Below are 27,892 nucleotides of genomic sequence, written 5' to 3'. Positions count from 1 at the left end.
ACCCAGACCTAAACAAGCCACATTACCAAACTCACTCACACGTGCTGTCCCTTAGAGACATTTGTATCATCAAAATTAACCCAGAATTGTCTTTTTGGTCAGACTTTGCTTGAAATAAAATTACCGAGATTTATATCACATATCGCTATTTTGAGGAAAATATCGAGTTTTGGTCCATATCGCCCAGCCCTACTCAGTGGTTTATCAACAAGTGCCCAATGGTTTCCACCTCAGTTGTTTTGTTCATCTCTTGACAAGTGCAGAATCATTTACACAGAAATGTTTTCTACGCTCCAAGGAGACGCTCAACAGTCTCTCACGTCTCCGTTCTGTGTAAAGGGCCATTAGTGTTGACAATAAAAGTGAAGCAAAAGAACAAGAAGAATGTTCACGTCTACAGTTAGCTTAGATATCTGAAGCAGAGGCAGCAGAAGTATGTGTTCAGAGGAGCCAATCGACCTCTAATAATATCAGTCTGTCTTATTAGAGCTGCACGTCGTCCACTCTGTAGTCCTCAGAGAACCTGGAAGTGCTTTGAACTTTATTTAACGTACGCAGTTTGTAGCTTCAGTAGCTGCCGTTCTTCCACACAGACGAGTGCCATCGAACATTGTTGAGCTAAGAGTAGACTTGATGATGTGTGAAAGCGTTCAAATGTGCTGTACGTTTAGGAGCGATTCTCTCGATGAAGAAGAGACGATCTGCCAAAGGAAAACCAAAGTGAGCACTTTGATGACATCGTTTACCCAACAGTGTGTTCAGCTGGTGGCCACGCCCAGGGGCGTAGCACCACATTTTTGGGCCCTGGGTACAAACCATCTTGTTGGGCCCCTATTGTAAGTTATGTACACTTTTTTTTTTTTGCCCTGAAACTATACTAGTATTCTTGCAATATTATATATAAGCTTTGATTTTTTTTTTCTTCACAATAACCTAATGACTTCATATTCATTGCTTGTAATTTATAAATATGTTCTACTCTATTTTAGTGGTTAATTGAATATTGTGTTTGTGACATACTTTTGAAACAGTTTAGTGGCTAAAATGTTTTTTTATCTGGTTAATAAAAGGTAAATATAGAATGATTAGAATCATGGGGACAATCCATAACTCTTGTAAAAGTGACTTTTTGTCATATTAGCTCAAACTGTCACTATGTAAGGACAGCTTTACATGAAACTAGTAGTTTGTGTGAAAAAAAAAAAAACAGGCTCATTGAGCCCCAACCCGCTGCTCCTGTTGCCTTTGGCAGATTGCCAGAATGCACCGCGACAGAGCAAAAAGAACCAATCAGAGCCAGGATTGTGTTTGATGGACTGTCTGACAGCTATTGCTCAGAGGCCCCGCCCCCTTCCGCCTTGGCCAAAACACTGCAATTCTCATAGCAAGGTAGAGCCTGGAGTGCCGTCTTTTTTACAGTGTATGGTCTGGAGGAGTAGAAGATGGAATTGGCAACTTTTCGGTTTGAAAGATTTTTACTGCTGTTTGATTGACTTTATGTTTGATTTGTAATTGTTACACTAGAACTCTGTAATACATGTGTGGTTTGTTTGTGTGCTTGCTGCTCTCACTGCAGACTCCGTGTGGGCTGCTGTGAGTGACACCGTGTTGTTACGCTGCTGCTGCTGATAAATTGGTGTGTGCACTGCAGTAATATGCTTTTAACAGTGCATGTTATATCACTGTGATGTTGCTGTCGGGCTAACGTTAGCTTGTTAGCTCCTCTGAGGGAGGCACTTTGGAGGCAGGGCAAGAGAGCAGCGGGGAGGGAGGGATCTGAAAGTTATGGACTGCACCTTTAAGACTTGGTGGCAGCAAAATGCAGTCTTAAGCAGAAACACATATGGGACAAACCATTTGCACTGTTTTAAAGGGGGCCTGGGTACTCAGTTGCCTTCCCGCCAAGCCCACCCCCAGTTTGACGCCCATGGCCACACCCACCTCAGAGACTTCCGACTGTCCTTCTCCATGTTGTTCTCAGGTCCTTCGCTCTCATATGAAGCCAGATGCAGCTCTGCAACAAGGAGACGAGCACAGTTTAAATCAACCTGAATAGTTCATAGATTTAGTTTACACATGCAAACAAGTTCAATGTAAATACCAACCGTCTTCAGTGAATATAGGAGTGGTGACGAGATACTGGAGGATACGTCGGTCTCTGTCGAACGGACAGATCACCTGTCGCCAAACGAGGAACTCACTCACTTGCTTCGCCAGATCCCAGAGTTTCTGTTAAGAGAACAACATGTGGTTTAATACAAACACTCCATAAATAAAGAGTATTAAAGACAGTCATTAGTTCTGCTTTCAAGTATAAGAAGGAAGAAGAAAAACATCTGGAGCAGCTTTATACAAACTGAAAGAAGAACCGGACTAATGACCAACGGAACCACATTCCACACACAGCGACCTTAAGTAAACACACTAAAGGATTTCAAAAAACACTAAACTGAAAGAATACACAAAATGACAAAAAACAAGACGACTGTAAATATACAGAAAAATAACAGTTTTATACATAAGACTGACATTACGCTGACATTACTCAGTCATCAACATGAAGTGTCATGAAGGCTGTCATTAAGTGTTGTTTGCTAAATTATGACACATTTGGAGCTATGTTGGCATTTTTTGGGTTAGGTAGCGATATCTAGTGGGGTTAGGTAGGGTTAGGGTCACAAACAACACTTAATGACAGCTTTCATGACACCTTATTCATGCTAATGACAGGTGTCATGTCATAATAATGACTGCGTAATGTCAGCCTTACGTATACTTCAAGTAAAGTGATCCGCAATAAAGTAAATAAAATAAATATTAAAGTCCAAAAATACAAAACAAATACACACAGAATGACACAAAATATACAAAGACAAGCACATTACACAAAACATCTCTAAAAACAACAAAATAGATAAAAATATACAAAATGACAACAAAAACTGATTAATTATTTTAAATGCAGATATAGGAAACTAGATGGTGGCCCAGGGGCCACATGCGACCTCCTAATTAAACGCACAAAATTGCAGCAAAATACAAAAAATGACAAAAGAAATACACAAATCGAATCATTACAAACACAAAAACAGCACAAAAGACACGAAAGGACAACAAACCCTTTGTCGTTCCCTGTGTTAACGCTGAGATTGTTCATTATTATAAATAACATAAATGTTGATAATGTGAACCTCGGATCAGACAAACAAGTTTTTATGGCCCCCGCTGTGATCAAAGCTGCCCATTTTTCATGTAGAAGGAGAAATCCAACCCACAATAAGACATCTTTTAGAAGTGATGTTACTATTTTGTTTGGCCACAAGAGGGCGGCGTTACATCAAATGTGATTCTTTTATGTGTCGAACCTCAAAGTTGATGTGGCCGTTGGACAACCTGCTGGCACAGCCTTCATTCAGGAAGTAGATATCTTTGATGAGCAGACTGAAGAAAGGAATCACAATCTGAAGAAAACATACAAACAGCTGCTCAGCGTGACATGTCTTTGCACCGTGACAGGAAGTAAAAGGAAAGCAGCGTGAGATGTGATGTGATGAATGCTACGGTACCTTCTCCTGGCTGCTGTGTGCCGTCTCTGACCTCTGGGTGGCGCCGCGCAGGGCAGTGCGGTAGTTGCTGAAGTTGCTGGACGGGTCCATCTGGTGCTGTGTGCCACAACACAGAAACCCCTCGCCAATGAACACAGGTCCTATCAAAATAAAAGGAGCTAAAGAAAAACTTTTCTCACCTCCAGGATTTCAAACTTGTCCGTGTTGACTTTGTTCCATGTTTTCTTCAGTCTGGCCACAGGACTCATGTTCATACCAGCTGGAGAAGACACAAGCAACATGGTCACACACACACACACACACACACACACTTTACATGGACACATTTAACACATTGCCTATACAGCATTGCAGACATCTCCTGTCCAACAGTTACTCACTGATGATTGCCATGAGGGAGTTAAAGTTGCCGATGTTGAAGCACTCCTGAGCAACGTCAATAAAGAACTCGATAATCCGCGCTCGCTGCTTCTTCTTCACTGGCTGAAACAGAAGAAACACGCCTCCGTCATACATCGTTGATTATATGAAGAAGAAGAACAAGAAGTTTTCTTTCATATGCAGATATCAAACACAATTATGAGGATTTAGATTTCTACTTCATATACAGTAAATTCAAAAAGGAACAAACTCAATAAAAAATGTATAATCCCAGGGGGAAGCTACTTTCAATACAAAAACTCCTAAAGTAAAGAAATTATAGCTAAGGTCAAATAAGATACATTAAACATTTAAATGTAAACAGAGTCTCAAGCATTAATATTACCAACATAAATGTTGTGTAGAAAATATGAAATATGGAAATGCAAATGTGTTTTTGGTGTTACTTTGTACATTTCTCTCATTTTGTGAGTTTTTGTTGTTGTTTTGTGTATTTCTAGTGTCATATAGAATATTATCTCATTTGGTGTGTTTTTGTCTTAACAATTTTATATTTTGTGACAAGTGCTATCAGATGACTTGTTTTTCTAATTGCCACAATAAATAAAGTAGAATTGAATTGTTCTTGGAATAATTGATTATTTTTCTCTTTATCTAAATTTGTGTTTTCTTAAATTCATTTTATGTGTTTTTCTCTTTTTTTGTGAATTTTTGTTGTGTTTTTATTTTGTCATTTAGGATATTTTGTTGTCATTTTGTGTTATTTTTTGTTCTTGTGTGTGTTTTTTGGTATTATGTCGTGCACTTATTTTGGTAGAAACACAAAATTAGATAGAGAGCTGCACACGGCCCATGTTTGCTCTACAATGTAAAATTAAAAACCCCTCAGGGAATTGTTGCGATTAGGGTTTAGTGTGTGTCATTAAAACCTAAAGTCTGTGGGGTTAAAGTGAGGAGTTGTAAATAAAGCTCAAAGGTCACGGGATGAATGATTTCCTGTGGCTGAGCAGCACATCATAGATGAGATGAACTTGAGACTTTTATCAGAGTCCAGTTTGAGCCCCACATTGTGAAGCTGTGAGATGTAACATGAGGAGGAAAGTAAGGCGGAGTTAAACCTACCATACAGATTTCAGTGGCCACCAGGTAACTCAGTCTGTTGAACCAGTTGATGTAGGCTTCCAGGTTACTGGTTTTCCGCTTCCGAAAGAAACCCTGAACAGAGAATTACGAAAGATGCTGAGGTCAGGATGTGTAAAAACCATAATTAGTTATATCATTAGAGCCGCCTGTCTATCTGTTTGATGTGTTGACTTCAGAACATTACATGAACCTGATGTGTTCTTTTATTTTCTAATTATTTGGAGAATGACTAAAGAACACAATATTTCCCCTGGTGGTTGAAAATTCAGAAAAGTCTGTTAAACACAATAAATTAAAGTCACTTATTTTTTTGTAAATCAATCTTTTCATCTGTTACAATGCTGTGATGAATTTAAGGGAAAGTACAAAAATTTAAGGGCTTTTCTCAGCAAATTTTAGTGAGATTAAAAAAATAAATTAATTTGATCAATTAATTACAGATCATAATCAATTCTACATCTGTTTTCAGGACTTATTTCCACTTGCCAACTGGTCCTTTTACATACACAAACCAACCCCATCAAAGCTCTATATAAAGGCCTGATGACGTAATCCTAGAGATTCATGGCTCTAATAAATGCTTATGCAACACAAGCAGCCCACTCCACTCCACATACTTCCCCTCTAACACTTCAGGACCCCTTTGCTGACTCAACCGCCCTCCAACACAAAGTAGCTGTTATATAAGCGCAGCAGGCCTGTCAGGGTTTCACATGGCGGCTAAAAGCTGCTCCTCAGAGAGCTGAGTGAAACTTAGCTACGCTGGAGAACAACTCCTTTATTCTGAGTTTCTGAGTTTTTGAGGAACTCGGAGACGAACAAACTCATCAATCTGACTCCATATCATATCCTTTCATGTGGTTTCGTTGGCAAATGAGCTTAAACTGAAGCACACCACAAATTACACTCCAAGTAGAAGCAGGAGAGACTTTATGATCCTAAAAACAAAGAGTAACTTAAGAATAACTTTAGCGAGGGCCTCTCATGTGTGAGTGCTTTGATGCTGATAATTATAAGCACGTTTCCTTTCTGCACTTTCCAAGCTGTCATTATATTGGACAGTTAGAAGCTGCAAGCCAATCAAAACTAAATGAGATTTATGTTTTATGTGAAAGAGACTGAAATAGTTTTTAAACGACAAAAACAAACAAACAGGAGAGTCAAAACTAGCTTCTAGCTGCAGGTTTCTATTACACGTGGGATCGTCTCACAGAAAGACAATTAGGGTTACGCAAAACTGAATGTTGGAACCAAATATACACAAGAGGACGACAAAAACACATAAAAGGACAAAAAAAAACACATTAGAACAACAAATTTATACAAAAAAAACAGAAATATACAAAACGACATTGAAAACACAAAAATATACAGAACAACACAAAAGACACATGTAAAGACACCAAAAATATAAAGGATGACAAAAAAACATTAAAACACATTTATACAAAAATAACAGAAAAATAGACAAAACAACATCGAAAACAAAAATTACAGAACAACCCAAAGAAAACACAAGAAAATGACATGAAAGGACACCAAAAAATACAATAGAGGACATAAAAAAACATAAAAAAGGACAAAGATAACACACATTACAACAACAAATGTACACAAAAATAACATAAAAAAGACGACAACAGTGGAGAAAATGTAAGCTTAGTCTAACCTTGTTGTTCTCCAGAGGATCCTTCATAGCAAACGTCTGAATAAACTCTTCAGGGCCAATGAAGCTCAGCCTGTCCTGTAAACAAACAAATACCAAGATTAGTTCTTCATTCAAATCTTTAGAAATGTATAGTTTTAACCTTGTGTGAGGTTTGTAAGGGATGTAGATATCAAACTAGGACAAAGCCAGTACATTTTAAACACAACAATGGAATGTTTATCAGTAAAAGTCATTTTATTAAGACTGAAATACTCTATTCCTATTGTGGAGTGGCACAGAAACACTTCATAATCAGAAATGATTTGCAATAATATGTGGATAACAAACCCCATCACACTATAAATATTAGTGCTTTTTCCTCATTTGACTCTATATCAATATTTGTTATTGTAAAGATTACTGTGAATTTATTTTCCTTTTCCCAAAAACAAAAGTTGAATCCTTCACTTCTAAAAACAATATCTATATTACACACACACATATATATATATTTGAGCATGTTTCGATTTGATATTGATATCGGTCCAATATCAGCAATGTATATACTGTAAGTATCTGATTATATCGGCCTGCAGCTTAAATTTTTTATATTATATATATTGTTTTTAATGAATTTATTTTTCAGGGTCTTCTAATTGATGTTTTATTTATTGAATCAATTGTATATAATATTCCTAAGTTAAAGGTTAAAATGTCTGTAACCCATTGGTTGATAATAAATGGATCAGTTTTTCTCATACTTACTGTTGTTCTCTGTTTGAATAACAAGTATTTTCTAACTTTCCACAATAAAACGTATTAAAAGTCTGTAGGATTTTTGCTGATAATGTATCAATATCGGTATTGGACAATTCTCAAGGCTGTAATATCGATACTGTATCGGAAGTGAACATGTGGATAACAGAAAAACATAGAACAAAGAAAGTGTGTATTAGGGCTGGGACGATACGCTTTTGTCACAATTTTTTTTTCACAATACTTGATGTCGATTTGATATACATATATATTATATTTAGGGATGTAACAATTCACGATACGATTCTCTCACGATTTATTTTACAAAATGGGACTGGAGACAAATGATGATATAATATAAAATATTCCATTATTTTTTTTGGTAAAAAAAAACTAGAAAATAATGTACTATTTTCCTTTTATTTTTCATTGTCAAAAGAATCCCTTGATAAACTATTCAAAACAATGCAATTTAACTAAAAATAAATCTTGAATGAAATAAATAAAGGAATAATACAAATGAAGAGGAAGCCTATTAATTTAAATTCTGGTTCTATAGTAAACAATGCAAAACTGCATAATAGTTATTTTTCTTTTTAAAAGTGCAACTGAAAATCGTTATCAACCGTGATACCTATGAATCGATTTTTAACTGCCTTACAATTAATCGTTACATCCCTAATTATATTGCAATTCTAATTTATGGCAGTTTGACAGTAATGATTGTTGTGTATTTAATTTCCTTATCCAAAAACAAAAGTTAAAACCTAAACTTCTAGAAACAATATACGAGTCATAGTTCCAAAAGAAATGCACAGGTCACAAGTCAGTCACTACACTACATGTAGTATTAAGGAAAAAGTTTCTGGGGAGAATTATTGATTTTTATGTCCCAAAAAACAAAATATATCATGAATCAACATTTTTTGCTCACCCTTGTTGCAATAATTGTAACAACACAAATTCAATAAACACACAAGCAGCAGCTAAACCATACAAATATTGACTACATGACAAAAAAAAATAAGCAACCACAAAATAGAATCTACCAACTCATTCATTTAAAGCTGCTGGGGATGAAGTAACATTTTTCATCTGCAGACAAAGTAGAAACAAAGTAAAAAAACAAAACAAAACAATACAAAAAACATCTATTATAACACAGATAAAGTCATAATGTAGGCCTCATTGATCAATAAACAATAAATCAAAGGGATTTTTTCTGTCAAACAGAATATTTCACTCAAACAAATGTCAAAGGTTGAAATTCTTGCTCGCAAGATTGTTTTTGACTCCAAAACAAACACTGGGTTTGCTGACAAATAGTCATGTGACTTGAACTTTCCAAAAATGTCAACATCCACTATTGTTTTGGCACAACTTTTAATCTGCGTAATCAGCAAAAATGTCCCTTTGGCAGAGGTTGTATGGTCACAAGTACAATATTGATAAATATTGTTTATCCTTCCCAACAGCTTTAAGATGAGGGTAGAAAGCAGCAACAGCACATGACTCCATCACACCCACACCTTACCAGCTCAATGTGTGTTAGCTGCTGGGCGAGGAAGAAAGGCTCGTCGCACACGCTCAGAATGTCGCTCCGTTGAGACGAAGCCTGTTTGCTCTTCAATGACGCCGGCCGCTCAATGGCCATGGCGTTGAGCGCCGCCACGGCTTCCTCGTACTGACCCAGGGCCGACAGGCGCTTGATGAGTCGCTGAGTCATCTGCTGCATGGCTCTCCAAGAGAACTAGAAAAACGTAACGATAGATATTGATATTTATTTTCGATAGATATTTGTTCTTGACTGTCTTCAAACATATACATACAATACATTACAAAGACTAAACATTCATTTTAACAACCACCACTGTAATGGGCTGAAGCAGTAACTGCTTATCGGAGCCCATTCCCAAACAGCATTATATAAAAAACACAATAGAAACAACTCAATACCAGAGGTTTTCATCAGCTTATCAACTTGTGTTTCAATAGAAACTAAATATTTAGTTTTTTAAAGAATTTTTGAACATTGACAGTGAACTCATTAACTTATAGTGTGACCTCAAGATCATTCCAAACTTTAACTTAAACAGAAATGCATCTTCATTTAACATTTGTTCTAAATGTACTTTGTTTAAAAATATAAACCCTTATTAAATGATATTTTCCTCTCTTTGTTTAAAAAGCGATATAATACTCAAAAGAAGGCTTTTATTTCATACTTGGAATAAAATCTCTAACACTTTTAACCTTACTATCTGCATACGTTTTTTTAAACAGATATTATCCATTTTTTCTTCCGTCCATTTTTTCTTCAGCTTGTACTTTTAAAAATTATAACTTTTAAACTTTTTGCGTTATTACATTTTTTGTGAAACTGCATTTACTTTTCAGCTCTGATCCAGCTCCAGTTTTTGCCTTAAAGTCTTTGCAAACAAATTACAAACCATTCAACCTTTAACATGTTCAGCTAAAACGTTTACCACATTTCAACCTTTTTCAGCCTTATTGCTAATGTCAAACTATGGCTAGGTTCATGCTTAGCTAATGCTACATTAGTGCTCATGCTAGGTTAGTGCCATTGCTATGTTAATGCTAGGTTTGAGCTAAAGCTAAGATAATGCCATTGCTAGGCCAATGCTAACACTAGACTAATATTAATTTATGCTAATACTAATGCTAATGTTAATGCTCGCTGTCAGTGCCCAATCCTTTCAGATACTTTCAACGCATGCACAAAACGCGTCTCCATCCGGTCGGCCTACTTTACGGCAGTTTGTGTACTATTTAAAAGGTTGAAACCCTGCTATTTAAAAAGAATTAGTACTGTATGTTTTGAGTGAATTCTGAATTATTTTGGTTTTTATCTTATTTTCTGTTTGTTTTTTGATTGTCAATGTTGTGTATTGTGTTTTTATCCATTTTTTATTTTAATTAACAATTAAAAACACCACGAAACACACATATTTACATGTGTACTATAAACATATTTAACAAACGTCGTATGGTCAGTTTACATTCAAACATCACGTCCCAGCAGCTCTGTCGGAAGGATTGCGAGTGTAGGAAGTGACGTAGTCTACGCGCATGTGTTGAAAGGATCTGAAAGAATCAGGACCGTGAAAGTATTGGGCACCGACACTAGCTAATGTTAATGCCAATGTTAGCTAATGTTAATGCTAGCTACTCCTACGCTAATGCAGTGCACCTCCATCCTCACTTGCATTTTCTTCAGGAACTGCAAATACAGTATTCTAGTTCTTAATGCTTTCTTTAGTAATTTGATTAATGGATCTACATATGTTTCACATGTATTACCTCAGCTAATGACAAATGGTAAAGACGCTGACATTTGAGGGCTGAGACTTGCTATCTTTCTTTAATCCTTGTGAGGCGTAGCGCCCCCCGGCCCCTCACCTCGTCTCCCCGCGCCACATGATGCGACACGTCCTTCAGGCAGCGCATCATTCTGTCGTCTCTGAAGTCGTAGGGAAATGTCTCCGTCCACTCAGTCAGCAACTGCACCAGCTTCGGGGCCACTTCCCTGAAACGAATCTAAGACCAAATAACACTGTGTTTGAGACGCCAGAGAGATGGACATGTAGAGGTGTAAAGAGATCTGATATATCCTATTTGAGTACAAGTACTGTTACTTGATTGAAATCATACTCAAGTACATGTACTGTAAGTGACACATACAATACTCAAGTACAAGTAAAAAGCTCAATTAAATAGTACTCAAAGTAAAAGTTATTTTTGGTAATAAATCTTGCCACGGTTCCCTTGCATACAGTAAACATCTCATGTATAAACTTAAAAAGGAATTAATTGGAACTTAATTTATTTACTACAAAGGCATCTGTATAAAATGAAAGGTTTGTCAAAATGTACAATTCTTTTTTTAAAAAACAAAATAACGCCAATAACAGATACTTTCTCGTCATGGTTTACATAGTGCTTGTAGAATCTTCTGGCAATTCTCTGGTGCAGTGCATTACGTTTAATCTGGTTGGTCGGATGTGATGCATTTGTGAAACTGCAAAAAATGAAATGACCAGACAATAATTTTGAAACAAAATACAGACCCTTTCCAAAAAATTTGAATATCATGAAAAAGTTGTTTAATTTCCATAATTAATTCAAAAAGTTAAACTTTCATAGATTATAGATTCAGGGCCCACAATTTAAATGACTTCAAGTATTTATTTGTTTATTTTTAAATAATTTGGGCTTCCAGCTGTAACAAATGACTTCTTTTAAAACATACTTAAGTACAAGTCAAATTACTGATTAGAAATCTACTCAAAAAAGTACAAGTGCCCATAAAAGCAACTCAAATAGAGTAAGGTGAGTACTTGTGATCCATTACTTTTACCTCTGCCGACATGATTCCTTTCATTTATCACGTCATTCATCTCTAAGCAACAACATTAAAGCAGAAACTGGTATTTTTACACAATTACTTCAATCCAAACTTTTTCTCTCGCTGAAGGACTGTTGCTCATATTGTAGCTGATAAACACATGCTACAAATAAACCAGTGTGGGTGCAGTACTTAATGGATTTCCTGGTAGGTGTGAGGCTGTGTGGGAGTGGGAAAAAAAGAATAGAGAAGCAAGTGTTTGAGTGCGTTTGAATCCTCCTACCTTATCCAGCAGGGCATCGCCACACCACTGCTGCTCCACACACAGGTGGCAAACCCGTGTCATCAGCTCGTACGGGTGGAGAAAGAGCCGCGAACTCAGCAGGAAGGTGAACACGTATGATCTCTGGTAGTGGGATAGCAAAAAAATAAATAAATCTTAAAGGAGCTCAACCAAAGAGCAGAAAACCCACACGTGGTACTTGGGGCCTCTGATTTTCTCTTGTTTATTACTTAAAATCAGGCTCCAACGTGACACAGAAATGCCTCACGTGCATGTTTTAGGACAATATCACACATTTACACACCATTTTTTTCCTGGGAAATGGGCAGAAGTGGAGCCAACAGACAAATAAGTCAAATTTTGCTTATTATCTTGTTGAAAATCTTGCGCTACAGGTTAGGGTTCGACCAGTGATCATGGTATCCTGTGACTGAAAAAGAGTGCAGAGCTTCAACGGAATTGTTTTTTATATTTTGTGATGAACAAGCAGTTCAGATTATTATGACTGCAGTGATACAACTGGTGATCATTTTACAGCAGAAGCCTCTCCAATCACACAGCATCATGGAGTAAAGTGCTAAACGTGAGGGTAATTTGCTAGTCGCCAGTAATTAAATAGTAACTAATACTTAAAACCAAATACAAAAAAGTGGTTTAAAGTGGTGTTTTTGATCATTTTAGTCCAACTCTTCACATTTTAGCCAAATATTTCAATTTTGTTGTAAAAATGTAAGAGTGGCTGCCCTCTGTGGGTTGAAACCTGGCTATTAGAATCAATGTGGTGGCTTCTTACGTCATGAACCAACACTGTTGGCCCCGCCCCTCCAATTAAAACTAGCAGCTGTGGACTCAGCAATATGTGGTGAGTAGATTGAGAGAATTGCAAACAGAGAGCTTTAGTGAGTATTAAGTAGCTAGTTAGCATAGCATAAATTGTTCATTGGAGATTTTAATAGTATAGACTGGGCATGTCTTAACTGCTCCAGGAGCCCCGCCCATAATCAAGGCATTATTAGCACGTCAGACAAAACCTCTGGTTATAACTACTTTTGAAATTATTCATTTTGTAATGTTTTGGGACCATATCACGCATTTCTATTTGTTTTACCGTAATTTTTTTAAATCGACAGAAAAAAGGCTCAGAAGCCCACAATAAAAACTATAATACCAATATTTTCATGGGTAAGGAAGCCTAACAATGCAACCAAGAAATGAAAGACTAATTGAATAATAGATATTATTTTAGTGTATTTTGCAGCTGATTTAAGACATGGGTCAACATTGACCTGTTGTCATAAGAGATGCTAACAGAAAGCTAACACAATAGTAGGTTAAGGTTTGTGGGGATTTTACTTCAGGTTTGGTAATTGTAAATAATTGTAATTAAACATTAGTAATTGAAATTAATTTACAGACGTCATTGTAATTGGAAAAAATGCTGGTCTCCGTAACCATAATTGTGTTGTATTTGAACATGGATAACTTAAGACTGAATTGTAGTTGGTCGACTTTATTAAATAATTATTATGTTTGAAATGTTATTAATTCAGGACGTTTAAGGGCAAGTAAACAGGTAAACACAAAATTGGAATGGCGGAAATTTAGAAACTTTATGTTCAGGTGCTTACATCAGGATAGTAGTCCACAGTGGGAACCAGGTGCTGAATCAGAGCTTCTAAAGACGCAGAAACCAAACTGTTGTTGTGGTAGCACATCTCGCCGTAGCTGGCTGTGATGTCCTGTCCATATGGCCTTGGTTTGTTACGACAGGACTGCTCGCCGCCGCTGCTCCCGCTGCTGCCGCTGCTCGTGTGGCGCTGAGCTCGGCCTGGACAGGAAGTGCTGTGCTGGCGACTCGGGCTGCGAGGCAGGGCTGATGGATACGGGTTCTCTGAAACCACGTAGCTGCTGCTGTAATGTTCCTTTGCACCAACAGTGGCGACGGAGTTGCTGCGATACGCGTTGTGAGAATGTGGCTTCTCCGACGCCATGTAGGCGCTGTTGTAGACGTTCTTGGTGCTTTTTGGCGCAGGGACGCTGTTGTATGGACTCTGAGGCTGCTGGTGGTTGTTGTTGTTGCTGCTGTAAGGGGGGCAGGAGCTGAACTTCCCAGCATACGGCGTAGTAGGCGGCATGACGGCCTGAAATAAAGAAAAACAAGGTTCTTTTTCAAACAAAAACACCACACACACTCAAAAACATGTGTTAAACTCAAGGCCCAGGACCAAATACGGCCCCTTAGGACCATCCAATTTGGCCCGCAGGAGAACGTTAAGTAAAAAAAAAGGCAGAAAAAATAAATTGTGTAAATAAAACTCAATAATATTTGCAAGAGCTCACAGTTTTCCCAGTGCTAATATTACATGATTGCAGTCATTTTTTACGTTGAACTGTTTAAAAAACTCAAAATTCTTACAAAATACATACATTTTTTTTAAATGATTACATAATATTTCCCTTAATTAAAAAGAAATTGGTGATAAAATCTAGGAAATTTAAAGTGAAGATCCAGTTGGGACTGATATCTGTCACTTATTGCTTGGACTTTGTCAGTTTCTTACATATTTTGTATTTTATCTATACGTAGACGTGTAAACTAGGGCACAATAATGTTGAAACAACTCGTTTTCCCGCATAAAATCTGTGGCCCTCTTGAGATTAAACTGCTCCATATTTGGCCCCTGAACTAAAAATCAGTTTGACACCAATGAGATAAAACAACTGAATACTTTTAATTTCCAAAATATGAATCTAGTTGAAATAAAATAACTGAGCAGTACAGCTGGGCGATACAGACGAAAACTCATATCAATATTTTTGCTCAAAATGTTGATATACGATATAAATCTTGATATTTTTAATTCAAATAAAGTCTTTCTAGAAAGACAATTCTGGGTTAAATTTGCTGATGCAAAATGCCACAGAAGTACAATTATTAACAATATGTGCCACTTTAGTCTTTTTCTCCTCTAAGGGACAGCACGTGTGTGTGAGTTCTGTAGTGTGGCTTGTTTAGATGAAGGTCTGGGTTAGGACGCACTCCGAAATCCATCTAACTGTGCTTTTCATGTTCTGAGAAGTAGAGAAAGCAGCGACTTCTAAAATGAGTATTTTAATACAAAAAGGATAATATATATATATATATATATATATATATTTATATATATATTGATTTATTTTTTCTGTATCACCAAAATAGAAAATTCAATATATCTTGAATCCCAATATACTTCCCAATAAACATGATTAAAAAACATAAATGCATAAAATGTATGTGTTAAAGGGAAAAAAAAAAAAAAAAAAAAAAAATATATATATATATATATATAAATAGGTGTGTAAATACAGTACTGAAGTAAATATGTATGTTTGGACAGATCAATGTATAGTGGATTACATTAATTGTACAATTATATAGATATAAATCAATTAATTATTTCTCTTTTTATAGTGTAAATAGGTGTATATTATAAGGAAATTAATGTACATAAATAAAGTACAGTCGTACTGGTAGGATCATATACGTTTATACTTCCTTCTCCTTTTTAAACATGTACAGGCTTCAGGATTTTGTAACCATTTATTCTCTATTTGCTTTGTTTGATTTATTATTATTATTATTATTATTATTGTGGTAAAGACACTGCTACTGTGTTCATGTTCGAAATAAAAATCAAATCAAATCAAAAAACAATTCTAGAGAAAAAAATGTCTCTGTTGCCAAAAATTTGTGATGGGGTCAAGACCCAAAAAAGGTTGTGAACCACTGGTTTAATGTCACCAGGGAAGTTCTAAAAGATGATTTGTATGGATTCCTATTTCTAGACAGATCAGCGTTTCTTTTTGTTTCACTTCCTGCTACAACTTATTGGCACCAAAGCAGCAAATGTAGCAGCGGATCACCCTGACAGATGGATGATCCCACAATGACAGTGATTTTCTTCTGGTCTTAATGGCTCAGATAATTGGATGTGATGCTGGTAAGCTGATCCCAGTTTACCAGTGAGGCATGCTTTAACTCTGGAGCCTCCTTTATCCCACCACTGGTGTCTGTCTGGGCACATGCCAGTGTATGTGTGAACCCAGCCTTACACACACGGGCACATGTATGTTTACACTGAACGATGCAGGACTCTAGCAGACATTTGTTTACCAATCACAGCACACACACACACACACACACACACACACACACACACACACACACACACACACACACACACACACACACACACGCACGCAGCACGCACGCACGCCAGTCCACGGTGGCGCCTCGTCCTCTGGGTATAATCCAAATACACACTCACACCCAAACGCACACAAAGAACGTTGAGCACGTAGAACGTTTGTGTACCACTGGGACTGGCTCACTGCCAGTGTAAACCAGTGATCTCAGCCTGCTACTGCTGCTGTCCCAACTCAGAAGATTAGACTCTTTTTTTTTTTTTAGAACTTGTTTTTTTATTTCGAAGTAAACAACTGGTACATTTTCAAACAACTTAACTTTCTAACTCATTCCATTTTCTGAAATTCTTACAGCTTTATCCATAATGTTGTGATAGTAACAATTAGATTTTAACAATAGCAGATTTGAACATTTTTCAGCCAAAAATACATTAAGTATATTAATTGGAGTACTATGTGGGTGGGTTCAGATGATTTTATTGCACGATTATGGCCTCAGCAGGTTTCCATCTCGTAAAAAACATTTTTCTCAGTCCACATATTGTATGTTGGGGGTTTTGGTTTTAGCTAATTAATTGTAATGCATTTAATTGCTTCTGTTATTATTTGTTAGAGATATTTTTGAGCTTTTCCATCAATGCCTGTTGGTATTAGGCCCAGAACTGCCACCCTAGGACCTTTAGCTAGATTTCAATGGAATACATTTTCAAGAGCTTCAAAAAACTTGTTCCTAAATTGCCTTTTTGTGTGCCACAGTTTCTCCAGCATTTATTTGAGTATGTTGATCCAACTTTAGCGACTTTTTCCGGTGTTCAAAAAAATCTCATTATTACTTTGCACTTAAAGTCCCTCCAAGTATTTGAGTTGGTTACTAAAAGAGCCGTAGTGATTGGACTCTCTTTAACCTTCCCTGTTATAAAAACTGAATCAGAAGCTGGGTTTCCATTACAGATATTCACAAAATAAAAGCAATATTTCTAAATGTCGACAAAGTATATTTTGCGCTTTGAACCTGTTTCCATTGAAGGCTGTTTTGGGCAGGAGCCTCGCAACTCCCGTGGAATCTCATCCCGCAAGACTTTGCCGTAGGAAGACTGACGCTCCAAACACGCCTTATAACAGTCCGTATTCCTTTGTTGTTTCACGTCTAATGTGACAGTAATAATTTAGGTATAATACTAAGAAATGTCCCAGTCTCTTCTTCTGTCTACAGGTACCGTGTCATATTTACTCAGAAAGCAGGGGTCATGTGACCAGGTATGTCACGTTCTATGACGTGCATTTGCAGAAACGGTGTTTCCATAGTGCTTTTGCGACACATTTCAATTTTGAAATGTCTGAAATACGTCCCCAAGAAAGCGTAAAAACTTTTTTGCGATATTTGAGTGCTTCTTCGAAATTCAGGTGTTTCATTTACCAGTTTTTATTGCGCCATTTAGATTTCGCGCATTTCCAACGGTAATGGAAACGTAGATAGAGACAACACTGCTGTGGCAGTAGGGAATTTTTACGCAAGTTTGGATGCCTGTAAAGCAAGTGTCGCGTTAACCAAATATTATCCGTCATTGAGCACTTTATTAAAATGATGACAGAAAGATTTGAAGGCCAATTCACACCCCTGACTACTAACGGTGTAAGAAAAAAAAAGATTCAGCGATATTTCACCGTGCCATTATTGTATCGATTAAAAAACGGTCTATTTTTTAAAGAAAAAAAAAATTAGTTGCGCATATGCATAGCACGTAAACGCCCGGTCACTATGTGTCAGTGAACCACATCAGACCTTATTATACTACCTCACTCCTAAATGCATTTTAGCTTGGAAAATTATTGCATTTTATTTCCATAAAACTTCATTAACAGTTTTATAGATGTGGTGAATTTGTTTTTTTAAGACCATAAAAACTTAAGAAAATCAGATTTGTTTTTTAAAATGGAATTTTACAGTTTGATAAACACACACCACTTGTTTTTTTACATTTGTACTTTCATCACAGTTAGTTCCCATTTACTTGTTCTCGCAAGCTTTAAAAAATTTTTTTTTTAATTTCATATAATTTTGTACTTGTAAAGGTGAAATTTGTAATTATTGATATTGCAATATATCGTGATGTGTATTGTATTCATTGTATTATTTAGTATCAAGATAGATCGGAATATATGGTATTGTGACATACAAATTGTGTATGGTATCGTCAGATTCATGGCAATACACACCCATACTGACAATTTGGTGCCAAGTGTGCATATTAAGTAATATTTTAACTGGAGTTTATTTGTCTTTAAGCAGGATTATGTCAAGAGTACTTAACTTAAAAACTTTGTCTGAAGGTCAACTAGGCAACTGATTACGCACAAAGACACGCACTTAAAGCACAGCAGGTGAACCGTTCATAATTTAAGTGTAATCATTTAACTTGACGGTTCACATTGAGCAACTGGGGCAACAGTCTGTTTTTTTTTTTTTTGTCACTGTGGTGAAAAGTTACATATGTTCATTGCTTGATGTCCACAGTGTGGATTCTCTAGCACAACCTCAGCTGTTTGGTGTTTTCTTATACTGAACTTTAACCATGAAGAAATATGTCTAAACATAGCAAACCAAACTTGGACTTTCCACACCAACTTCCTAAAAGGTTGAACCTCTCTGGATTGTCGTGGCTTTTAGGCTGTTGGGCCATAAAAAGCCAGTGAGAGAAGATTATAGGTTGGCCTCTACATGGACAACTGAACTCAACTACAGCATGTGGAGCATGAGCTGAAGTATAAAAATATTCTCTCATTTGTAAATGTTACACCAACAGCAGATGTAGTTAAACCAGATTTAACCTCGTAGTTTTGTACCATGTATCATACCAGCAAAACCACTCTTTTCCTTTACTTCACTTTAATTAGGCTTGGTTTAAATAGTCAAATCATTACGAAAAGCTTTTATGTTACACAAAGAAAGAAACCTATCATTTGTCGTTGGGCAATTTTAGTTCTAAAGTATAATAAATGAACAATAACTTTAGAAAAATGACTGCTGTGTCAGCGCAGTCTTGGTTTCCTTTAAGAATCCAGTCCAGGTCATCAAAGGGGGAAACATAAGTGAACCTGTAAAAGTGATGGAAGGAAATAGTTTGAACTATCAGATTCAAGTAGTGAAAATGGCCATGTTTACATGGGAGCTTTAATTCCTCCTTAAAGGAGAATAAAAGTTAAACACTTAATTCCTAATGCTAATTTAATTCAGAATTAAACTTAAATCCAAATTAGGTGGCTGGTTTATTCCAATCTTAATTCTGAATTAAACAATTCCTAAACTTTCTGAATTCCGCTTCAAATTAATTCCGGTCGTTCTGCGATTGTGCGACTTGCGGGGATGACGCCCTGGTGACGACATAATCGAAGATGGCGGCGGCCCAGACTAGAGCCGACACTATTTAATATGAGCCTTAAAAGACGTGGATAAAACGAAAAGAGCAGATGGACGGAGGTATAAACATGTGCACATTCATACGGACACAGTCTCATCACACACACGGACATCAGAAAACGGAACAGGCTTCATCGGACGGGTGATACTAGGACCCAGAGGTACTGCTGTACAAGCTCTAATATCAGTAAGTTTATAATTTTACCAGTTGTGAGAGCTACTATCTTTACCATGGAGCAACTATTTATTCCTGCTTATTGTTTTTCGGCGTTTTACTGGGCTTTATTTACAGCTCCCATCTCTCTTCTGCTCCGCGGTCCAAACTGAAATTGTGTGTTATGGTCAAGCTGCTGCTTCAAAACTACAATAAAATAAAGGTGAAAACAGTTCTCATATGTGGTTTTCTGTGTTATAGCCGACAATAAAAGGTTTGTTGTGGGTTTTTCCCAATAGATGCGATACGTCCAATCAGAGCCTTCTCAACCTCCAGACCTAAACCGGAATTAAATAAAGCCATATAAACCGCTTTTACATGTAAACCTCAATTCGGGAATTACTATTTCTATGTAAACACGAAGCAGAACACTTTATTTCCAAATGATTTAATTCGGAATAACTAATTCCGATATAAAAAGCATCATGTAACCGTGGCCACTGAGACAAAAACAACATAATTTGGTAAGATCTGACTGTACCTATGTCTAACTTTAACATTTACACCAATGCAAGCATTTTTAAACGATATTTGATCAATTCCCCAAACTTAAAAGCATATTTCGTCAATCTTTCAATCTCCTTGTCCAGCTGGGATCTGAGAAGCAGGAGGAGTGAAAGCGAGGGCCTGGAACAACAGGAGTGTTTTCTATGCTGTCATAGCATTAACGTCATGACGACACAAAGACCAGGAAGAGATTAGAGCTCATCACAGACAATCAGCAGACGTGTCCAGCACGGGCTCACTGCTGTCGCCCTGTGTCAGGATCATAGAAATGTTATACACGTGTTGTTCCTGTTTTACTCGTCATTGTGATCCGTCATGATGGCTCCTTTAAAGCAACGTCAGCAGATTTCAGGAGTTTGGTCCAGTTCACAGGAGTGAAGAGGCTCATTTTAACTCCTACAGTGAGATAAGAGCGTATGTGTTTTAAGAATATCAAAACACTACAGCAGCACAGAACATTCTTCCGTCGTACAAACAACACACATGTACTCCCATTTACCCTCGTCACAGAAAAGCCATTTTTCTTTTTGTCTCTTTCATTTAAAATTAGGCCCCAATATGACGTGGAAATACATCACATGCATGTTTTGGGACAATATTCTGCATTTACACGCACATTTTCCCTGGAAAACAAGCGACCAAATCTTTACAAACATCACATCATACTATTAAAACATTAAATGCCATTACTCTAATGCAAGAATCTAATACTACTTTTAAACTTTCATCCACATTCAACAGTGGATTCCGTGATTCTGTCTGCGATTCTGTTGACGTGGAAATGATAGGGTCCTACTTATTGGTTAACATGACTTGTCCACGAGCATCAGGCCACTTCTGATTGGCTGAGCGGAGGGGAGAGGGAATGTATGTATGAAATAGTTAACAACAGTTCCTGGGTCAGTCAGGAGCTCTACAAAAAAAATGCATCTTTGGCGATCACATAATCGCATTGTCTGCAGTTGTGATTTCAATCAGAAAACGACAAATTGTTCAGCCTGACCACCAAGTGTAGCAAACGGACGAATCTGTCAAATTTACCTCAATCTCATTCCTGTGTGGGATTTTATAGATATTTTATCATATTTTTCCTGTTAAACTAGCATTTAGCAAGTGTAACAAAAGGACATCTCGAATTACTTGTGACGTAATCTCACGTGATTTCAGTGTAACCTTCACAGTTTCCGTATCTTCTAAAGCATATGAATTTGAAATTAAAAACAGTAGTTGACTATTAACTCTACTGGTCATTACGCTTCCTGGAATTGTATCAAACATGCTGAATAAAGTCATCTAAACAGGGAAAGATGATAAAGTGTAAACTGCCGCAGAAATGACTAAACAGTGAAACGGAATTAAAAAAGAATTTTGAAAAAGAACTTTAAAATATAGCCACTATACTGACAATCCTCACTACTAGAAACTTGCTTTATTAACGCGTTCACACATCTAGTAAGAAAAACATCATCTGAGGCGCAAATACAGCAAATAATGTGCTTGAAACAAGCTTTTCAGGTCATAAAAACATTACAAAACCATGTCCCTACTAAATCAATTACACATCATATAACGTAACCCAATCTGTTAAGGACATTGAATTACCGATACCCAGTTCATCTGAAGGAGGAGGGGCACTTATTTAGCCAGAAGCTGCAGATCTGCAGACCTACGTCGTCGTGACAAGGCCTGAACTTGTGCAATATTCATCTCATGTGGTAACGCCAAGCTTGTACACTTTAAAAGTCACCTGATGTTCTGAGGCAATGGCATGCACCTGATAAGGGACTCAATAAAACAATTGACCTCAGTCATAAAAAACCAATGTAATGCACTGCTATCTTTGGAAGGGACCTTTAACACTAATGAGTTCAAGCAGGTCAGGAGTGAAGCGAGAGAACCCTCAGTGTCAGGCTTCTTTGGAAGAAGAAGGAGGCTGAAGTTCAGTCTGAGAATGAGATCATATCATTTTTGAGAAAAACTCTTGGTTATATACTAAAGTGATCAAAAATTACATCTAAAAAATAAGGTAACATCTCAATTTAAAACTGCTTGTGGCTTCTAGTTCAGAAAATTCCACCATGACTACACTGAAGAAAAAAAAAAACAGTGCCACGCGTCATCTTTATGTTAAATACATTTATAAAGCCAGAGGACAGGTGGGCGTGGCCTAGATTTCAACAGGTATAATGCAGAAACACTTATCAGTGTCAACACAGGCGTCTCACAGTGGTTTGGAATGCAGCTCCAACAAGATCTTAAACACCTTAGTTTCATCTGCAGGAATGACTAGAGACATGAAACAGTTTCATCACAGCAGGGGCCACAAAACTGTGATTATCTGAATCGAGGGCCACATTATCAACATTCATGTCAGCATTTTGAATAATGATCAATTTTTTGGTGTCATTTTATGTGTTTTTGTAGTAATGTTGTGCATTTTTGTTGTTGTTTTGGAAGTCATTGTGTATATTTTACTCTTTGTTTTTATTCTGTGTATTTTGTTTTGTAATTTTCTAGTATTTTGAGTAATTGTTGTAATTTGGTAGATTGTGGTCTCATTTTGTGTATTTTACTCTCATTGTGTATGTTTTGTATCTTTTTGTTTATTTTTTATATCATTTGATATATTTTACTCTCATATCTTTTTGTTGTCAATCTGTTGTATTTGAAGCAATGGTGTTGTCTTTTTTAATATTGTACTTTTCATTTTCAGTTTGTTTTACCATTGTTTTTTGTCATTTTGTGCATTTTTGCCATCATGTATATTGTGATCTCATTTTGTGTATTTTATTTGTCATGTTATTTTTGTTCTCATTTCCTATGTTTTACTCTCATTTTCTAAGTTTTTGTATGTGTTGTTTTTGTATTTGAAGTCTTTGTGCTGTCATTTTGTATAACTTTCTCTCATTCAGTATGTTTTTGGAGTAATTATGTATTTTAGTTGTCATTTTGTGTATTTTTCTCTTATTTTGTTTGTTTATGTTTTGTGTGCTTTTTGAGTCGTGTTTACCTTGGGAGCTACACATAATTAGTCCTAGAGCTGCATGTGGCCCGTGTCTGAACCAGACTAAGTATTAAGTAATAAGCACAAACTGTCCATGCCTATGGGAGTAAAGAAGTGTCGACCGTGAATTACAGACAGTTCATAACACTGTGTGCAAAGGATAATGTGTTGACAATCCTACCAACAACCACACCTTTGATCTTTGCACTGGATCTCCTCAAGGCAATGCAAAGCAGAGTGTTGTTTGTCTAGGGCTGGGCGTCACTGTGCTGGTGTCTGCTGATGTGCTCACTTTTTTCTTGACGACTGTGTTTTTGTTCTTTTGAATTGATTCTGATAATTGTTGTTTGATATCCAACGAGAGAGTGCGTAATAATCATGCTTGTGCACACTCTCAAATAAGCCTCAGATCTGGTTTAAGTGGGGTTTTCAAATAGACAGAGCCAAGCAAGGCTGCATAATATATTGTTTGAGCATAGACATAAAATAAAATGCAATTTGAGTCATTTGGTGAAAATTCCTGTATTCTTTCATATCACAATATATACCGCAGAGTTAAAAAATAATCGCAATGTAAGTTTTTTTCTCTCCTAATATTGAGCCCTACAGTCAAGCTTAAATGAAAGCTTTAAATCTGCTAATCCATTTATTTGTCAATCCATCCATCAATCCAACATCTTAATCTGTGCATCCTGATTATCCAACACAGACACAGACACAGACACAATGTTCATGGACAAACCTGTGCACATTTAAAGGAGGACAGACAGTATTGTTTCCATTACCTTTGGAAATGCACAAAATCTAAATAGTGCAATAAAAACTGGTAATGGAAACATCTGAATTTAAAAAAAAAAAAACACTCAAATATCACTTCATGAGGAGGTTTATTTAGACATTTCGATATTGAAATGTGTCACAAAAGCCCAATGGAAGCACTTTTGCCGCAATTACATGTCAGTCTCTGAGAAAAACATGGTGCGGTACGTGTAGACAGAAGAGGAGACCGAGATATTTCTCAGCATTAAACTTTAAAATTAGAAAATGTGTCCATTTGTACGGTAGCCGTACAGACAACCCCCAGTGCTATTGGTACGTTTGCCGAAGTACATGTGCGTAGCATCTCAGGGTTAGGTTAAAACCCTATAATCGCAAAATTTTTTAGGGTTAGATTTAGTCTTAGTCACGTGACCTAAACTGGCCAATGAGGGGCGCTGCATACTAATAGAATGTCGGTATATTGATACGTCTACCGTATGAATAGCCACTGCCTTAAAATTATTATTGCCACATTAAACAGCAAACAACAAAGGAATGCAGAGTGTTATAAGTAGTGTTAGAGCATCAATCTTCCTGCAGCAAAGTCTCGCGGGATGAGATTTCACAGGAGTTAAGAAGCTACTGCCCAAAACAACCTTCAATGGAAACACGTTCAAAGTGCAATTATACTTTGGCGACATTTAGAAATAGCGCTTTTGCTTTTATTTTGCAAAAATCTGTAATGGAAATACAGCTTCTGGCAATCATTGATCTTACTGAGGAATATTAATTATATTTCAAACACTGCATCAGTGCAGAATACACATTTGTGCACTTAACTACTACACTGCCTCCATCACCGCTCCATCAATGACATGTTATTCCAAGGAAAGTACTACATCATTACTCAAAACCCACCTGTTCAACTGCCTTTTCCATAGACCCCTTTTTACTTTGTTGTCTTATTTCCCATGTAAAGCATCTTTGAGCGTCCAAAAAAGCGCAATACAACTTTGATGTATTATTATTATTATTAGTTATTATTACAACAAAAGGAGTAGGAGGAAAAATAAAGGCAGTCGCTATCCGCACGTAGACGTATTAATATACTGACATTCTACCTGTACGTACCGCCCCTCATTGGCCAGTTTAGGTAAGATGATAGGTACTACGTACTTGTACTTCTGTTTGCTATTAATACGTAGAATCTTAAAGTACGTTACGGACATGCTATGTATTTATGAATTGTTGTAATCATACGTAGCACCGCTCATTGGCCAGTACTTCTGTTTCCTATTAATACGTAGATTCCCAAACTACGTTACGGACTAAAAAACCCTAACCCATGCCCTAACCTTCTGAAGTGGATTTGAATTTTGGTCACATGACTTCTGGTAACGTCTTCGGCCACATACAAATAGCACCGGGGGTTGTCCTTACGTCTAGGTATGGCTAGCCAATTCGGAAAATAAACAAGTTCCAGTCATGTTGGAGGAGGGTGTGGGTCAGAGCAGCAACTGTTAAAACACTGCTGGGTCGACTAAAAGCAATCTGATGAACTGTCAGGGAGAGAAAACACAGACACCACCAACCTCCCATTGAATGCAAGGACAGAGATAGCCTGGTGATGAGATGAGATGACTGTTTCCTCTTTATCCAATACACACACACACACACACACACACACACACACACACACACACACACACACACACACACACACACACACACACACACACAAGTACAGTATTAACCCAGAGCCAGAAAGGATAAAGCACATTATCTGCTCTGCTGCCTGGAAAGGAAGAAAACTAAGCTTGTATTCAAGGGACCTTTATTACCCTCACACACACACACACATTTCACCATCAATTACATAATTCATTATACATAAAAGCGTTTAACTTATAGTTCTGCTTCAATGTGTATTTATTACAATGTCACAAACACAATGTCCTTTTCTTCTGAGCTTTCTAAGCCTGTTTGAACACACACACACACACACACACACACACACACACACACACACACACACACACACACACACACACACACACACACACACACACACACTACATGATTCTGACTGAGTCAGTGAAGTAGAAGGCTGCCTGTGAAGAAAAAGCATGCTGTGCAAACCACAGTCCCATCAGGTGCTGGTGAGTAATGTTGTGGTGTGTGACAGCCAAGCTAATTATAACCGCACATGGCTGGTAAACAACAACAACAACAATTAGCACAAATGGTGAACAATACTAGGTACGGTAAATGGACAGAGTGGTTAAATAGTACGTTAATTTAACACACGTTCACAATACTGAGTACAAGCTGAAGTTTAGCACAATCTTATTAATAAATAAATGGCATTTTTAAAGTATATTTTTACATTCCAAGAGTATGTATCAAGTATATTAGTGTATTTGTGGCATTAAATTGTCTTAAATGTACTTTACTGACCCAGTTTACAGTAGTTGCAACGGGAACAAGTCGGTTTCAGTTAATAAATCGCCAAAAAACGTGTAAAAAGTAAAATATTTAAAGAAATAAATAATAAAGCTCACCTGCGGTGCAGCTGGCAGTCCGACAGCACGCGCTCACAAAAGAGGGGAGAAAAAACCCGTTAAAATTGTACAAAAAGAAGAAGAAGAAAAGTCCGGACTCGGAGAAATATGTTTGTCTAAAGTTCAATAAAAGCGTTTAGTCGCTAACACGCACGACAAACTCCTAGTTTTGTGTCCGTCGCCGTGTATTTCCTTCATTGTCTGTCTTCAGTCAATGATTTGAAGTCGTAATGAGCCACAAAGACGAGCCTATTCAAATGACTTCCACAGAGCCGGGAAAAGCGACCAATCACCGTGCTGGGGTGGGGGGCGGGCCACCAAGCAGGGAACCAATGGCAGAGGAGGATGAAAAAAAACTCGAAAACTCTGTCGATTATGATTGGCTGAGTGTAAGAGTAAAAGCGATCGCCCCTCCCTCCGTGTATAAGCATCAGCTAAAGTAGCGTGTGTTTTTGTTGGAGGGCTAGTGTTGGGTTTCTGTGAGGAATGTGTTTGTTCTGCGGTGGTCTCTTTGTGTTCTCAGTCAACAGTGTGCAAAAGCAAGAGTTCCTATTTCTTTAACTTAATGAGTTCCTCTGCTGTGTGGCAGAAGTGAACAAAATCATTTCTCTTCATCCGTCTATTAATCATTGCATATCCAGTGCATGCTAACACACTGACCTACAATCAGACACATACAGTGATAGACTTTGATCTATTCAGAAATTGGTTGTATGGAAATGTGATATCACTCAGTGATAACCATGTGCTCGATTTTGATTTGGTAGTGCACGATATAACTTTACTGGTAAAGCAAAAAAAAAAAGTGTCACAACTACTACTAGTCAAAGGTGTAAAAAGTACTGATGTATCCTATTCAAGTAGAAGTACTGTTACTTGCTTGAAATTGTACTCACGTACAAGTACAAGTAAGTCATACAGAAAAAACTCAAAAAGTAAGGAGGACCAAATCAAATAGTATTCAAATTAAAAGTTACTAGTTACTTTTGCCCCCCACAATTAGAACTTGTTTTACTTTCCACAAAGGCATCTGTATAAAATTATTATTATTATTATTATTTTCAATAAAATAACAACAATAAATTCAATTCAAAATAAAAA

General features: G+C 37.0%; 1 protein-coding gene across 1 annotated transcript; it reads right to left on the bottom strand.

Moving 5' to 3' along the window:
- On the bottom strand, positions 1-27,035 carry LOC114473297 (ras-GEF domain-containing family member 1B-B-like). The gene is made up of 14 exons (XM_028462832.1): positions 26,792-27,035; positions 13,772-14,284; positions 12,144-12,266; positions 10,915-11,052; positions 9,029-9,244; positions 6,760-6,834; positions 5,070-5,162; positions 3,947-4,049; positions 3,746-3,825; positions 3,567-3,662; positions 3,366-3,461; positions 2,106-2,229; positions 1,942-2,014; positions 1-701 (listed from the first exon to the last, which is right to left on the bottom strand). Exons 2-14 carry the CDS (start codon positions 14,276-14,278, stop codon positions 668-670), a joined length of 1,758 nt encoding a protein of 585 aa, XP_028318633.1. The 5' UTR covers positions 14,279-14,284; positions 26,792-27,035; the 3' UTR covers positions 1-667.
- Between the last annotated feature and the right edge of the window lie 857 nt (positions 27,036-27,892).

The sequence above is a fragment of the Gouania willdenowi genome, chromosome 12 (genome assembly GCF_900634775.1).
Source record: "Gouania willdenowi chromosome 12, fGouWil2.1, whole genome shotgun sequence".
Taxonomy (NCBI): Eukaryota; Metazoa; Chordata; class Actinopteri; order Blenniiformes; family Gobiesocidae; genus Gouania; species Gouania willdenowi.
The sequence above is the reverse complement of the archived record's forward strand: the minus strand, read 5'-3'. Positions and strand labels throughout refer to the sequence as shown.

What these genes read in the sequence shown, in the direction of transcription:
- LOC114473297 (XM_028462832.1), bottom strand. Translation starts at nt 14,278, where the DNA reads ATGCCGCCTACTACGCCGTATGCTGGGAAGTTCAGCTCCTGCCCCCCT. An exon ending in GCGATGCCCTGCTGGATAAG is followed by an intron (nt 11,053 to 12,143) that starts GTAGGAGGATTC and finishes ATTTGGTCTTAG; the next exon opens with ATTCGTTTCAGGGAAGTGGC. An exon ending in AGCTAACACACATTGAGCTG is followed by an intron (nt 6,835 to 9,028) that starts GTAAGGTGTGGG and finishes GTTTGTTTACAG; the next exon opens with GACAGGCTGAGCTTCATTGG.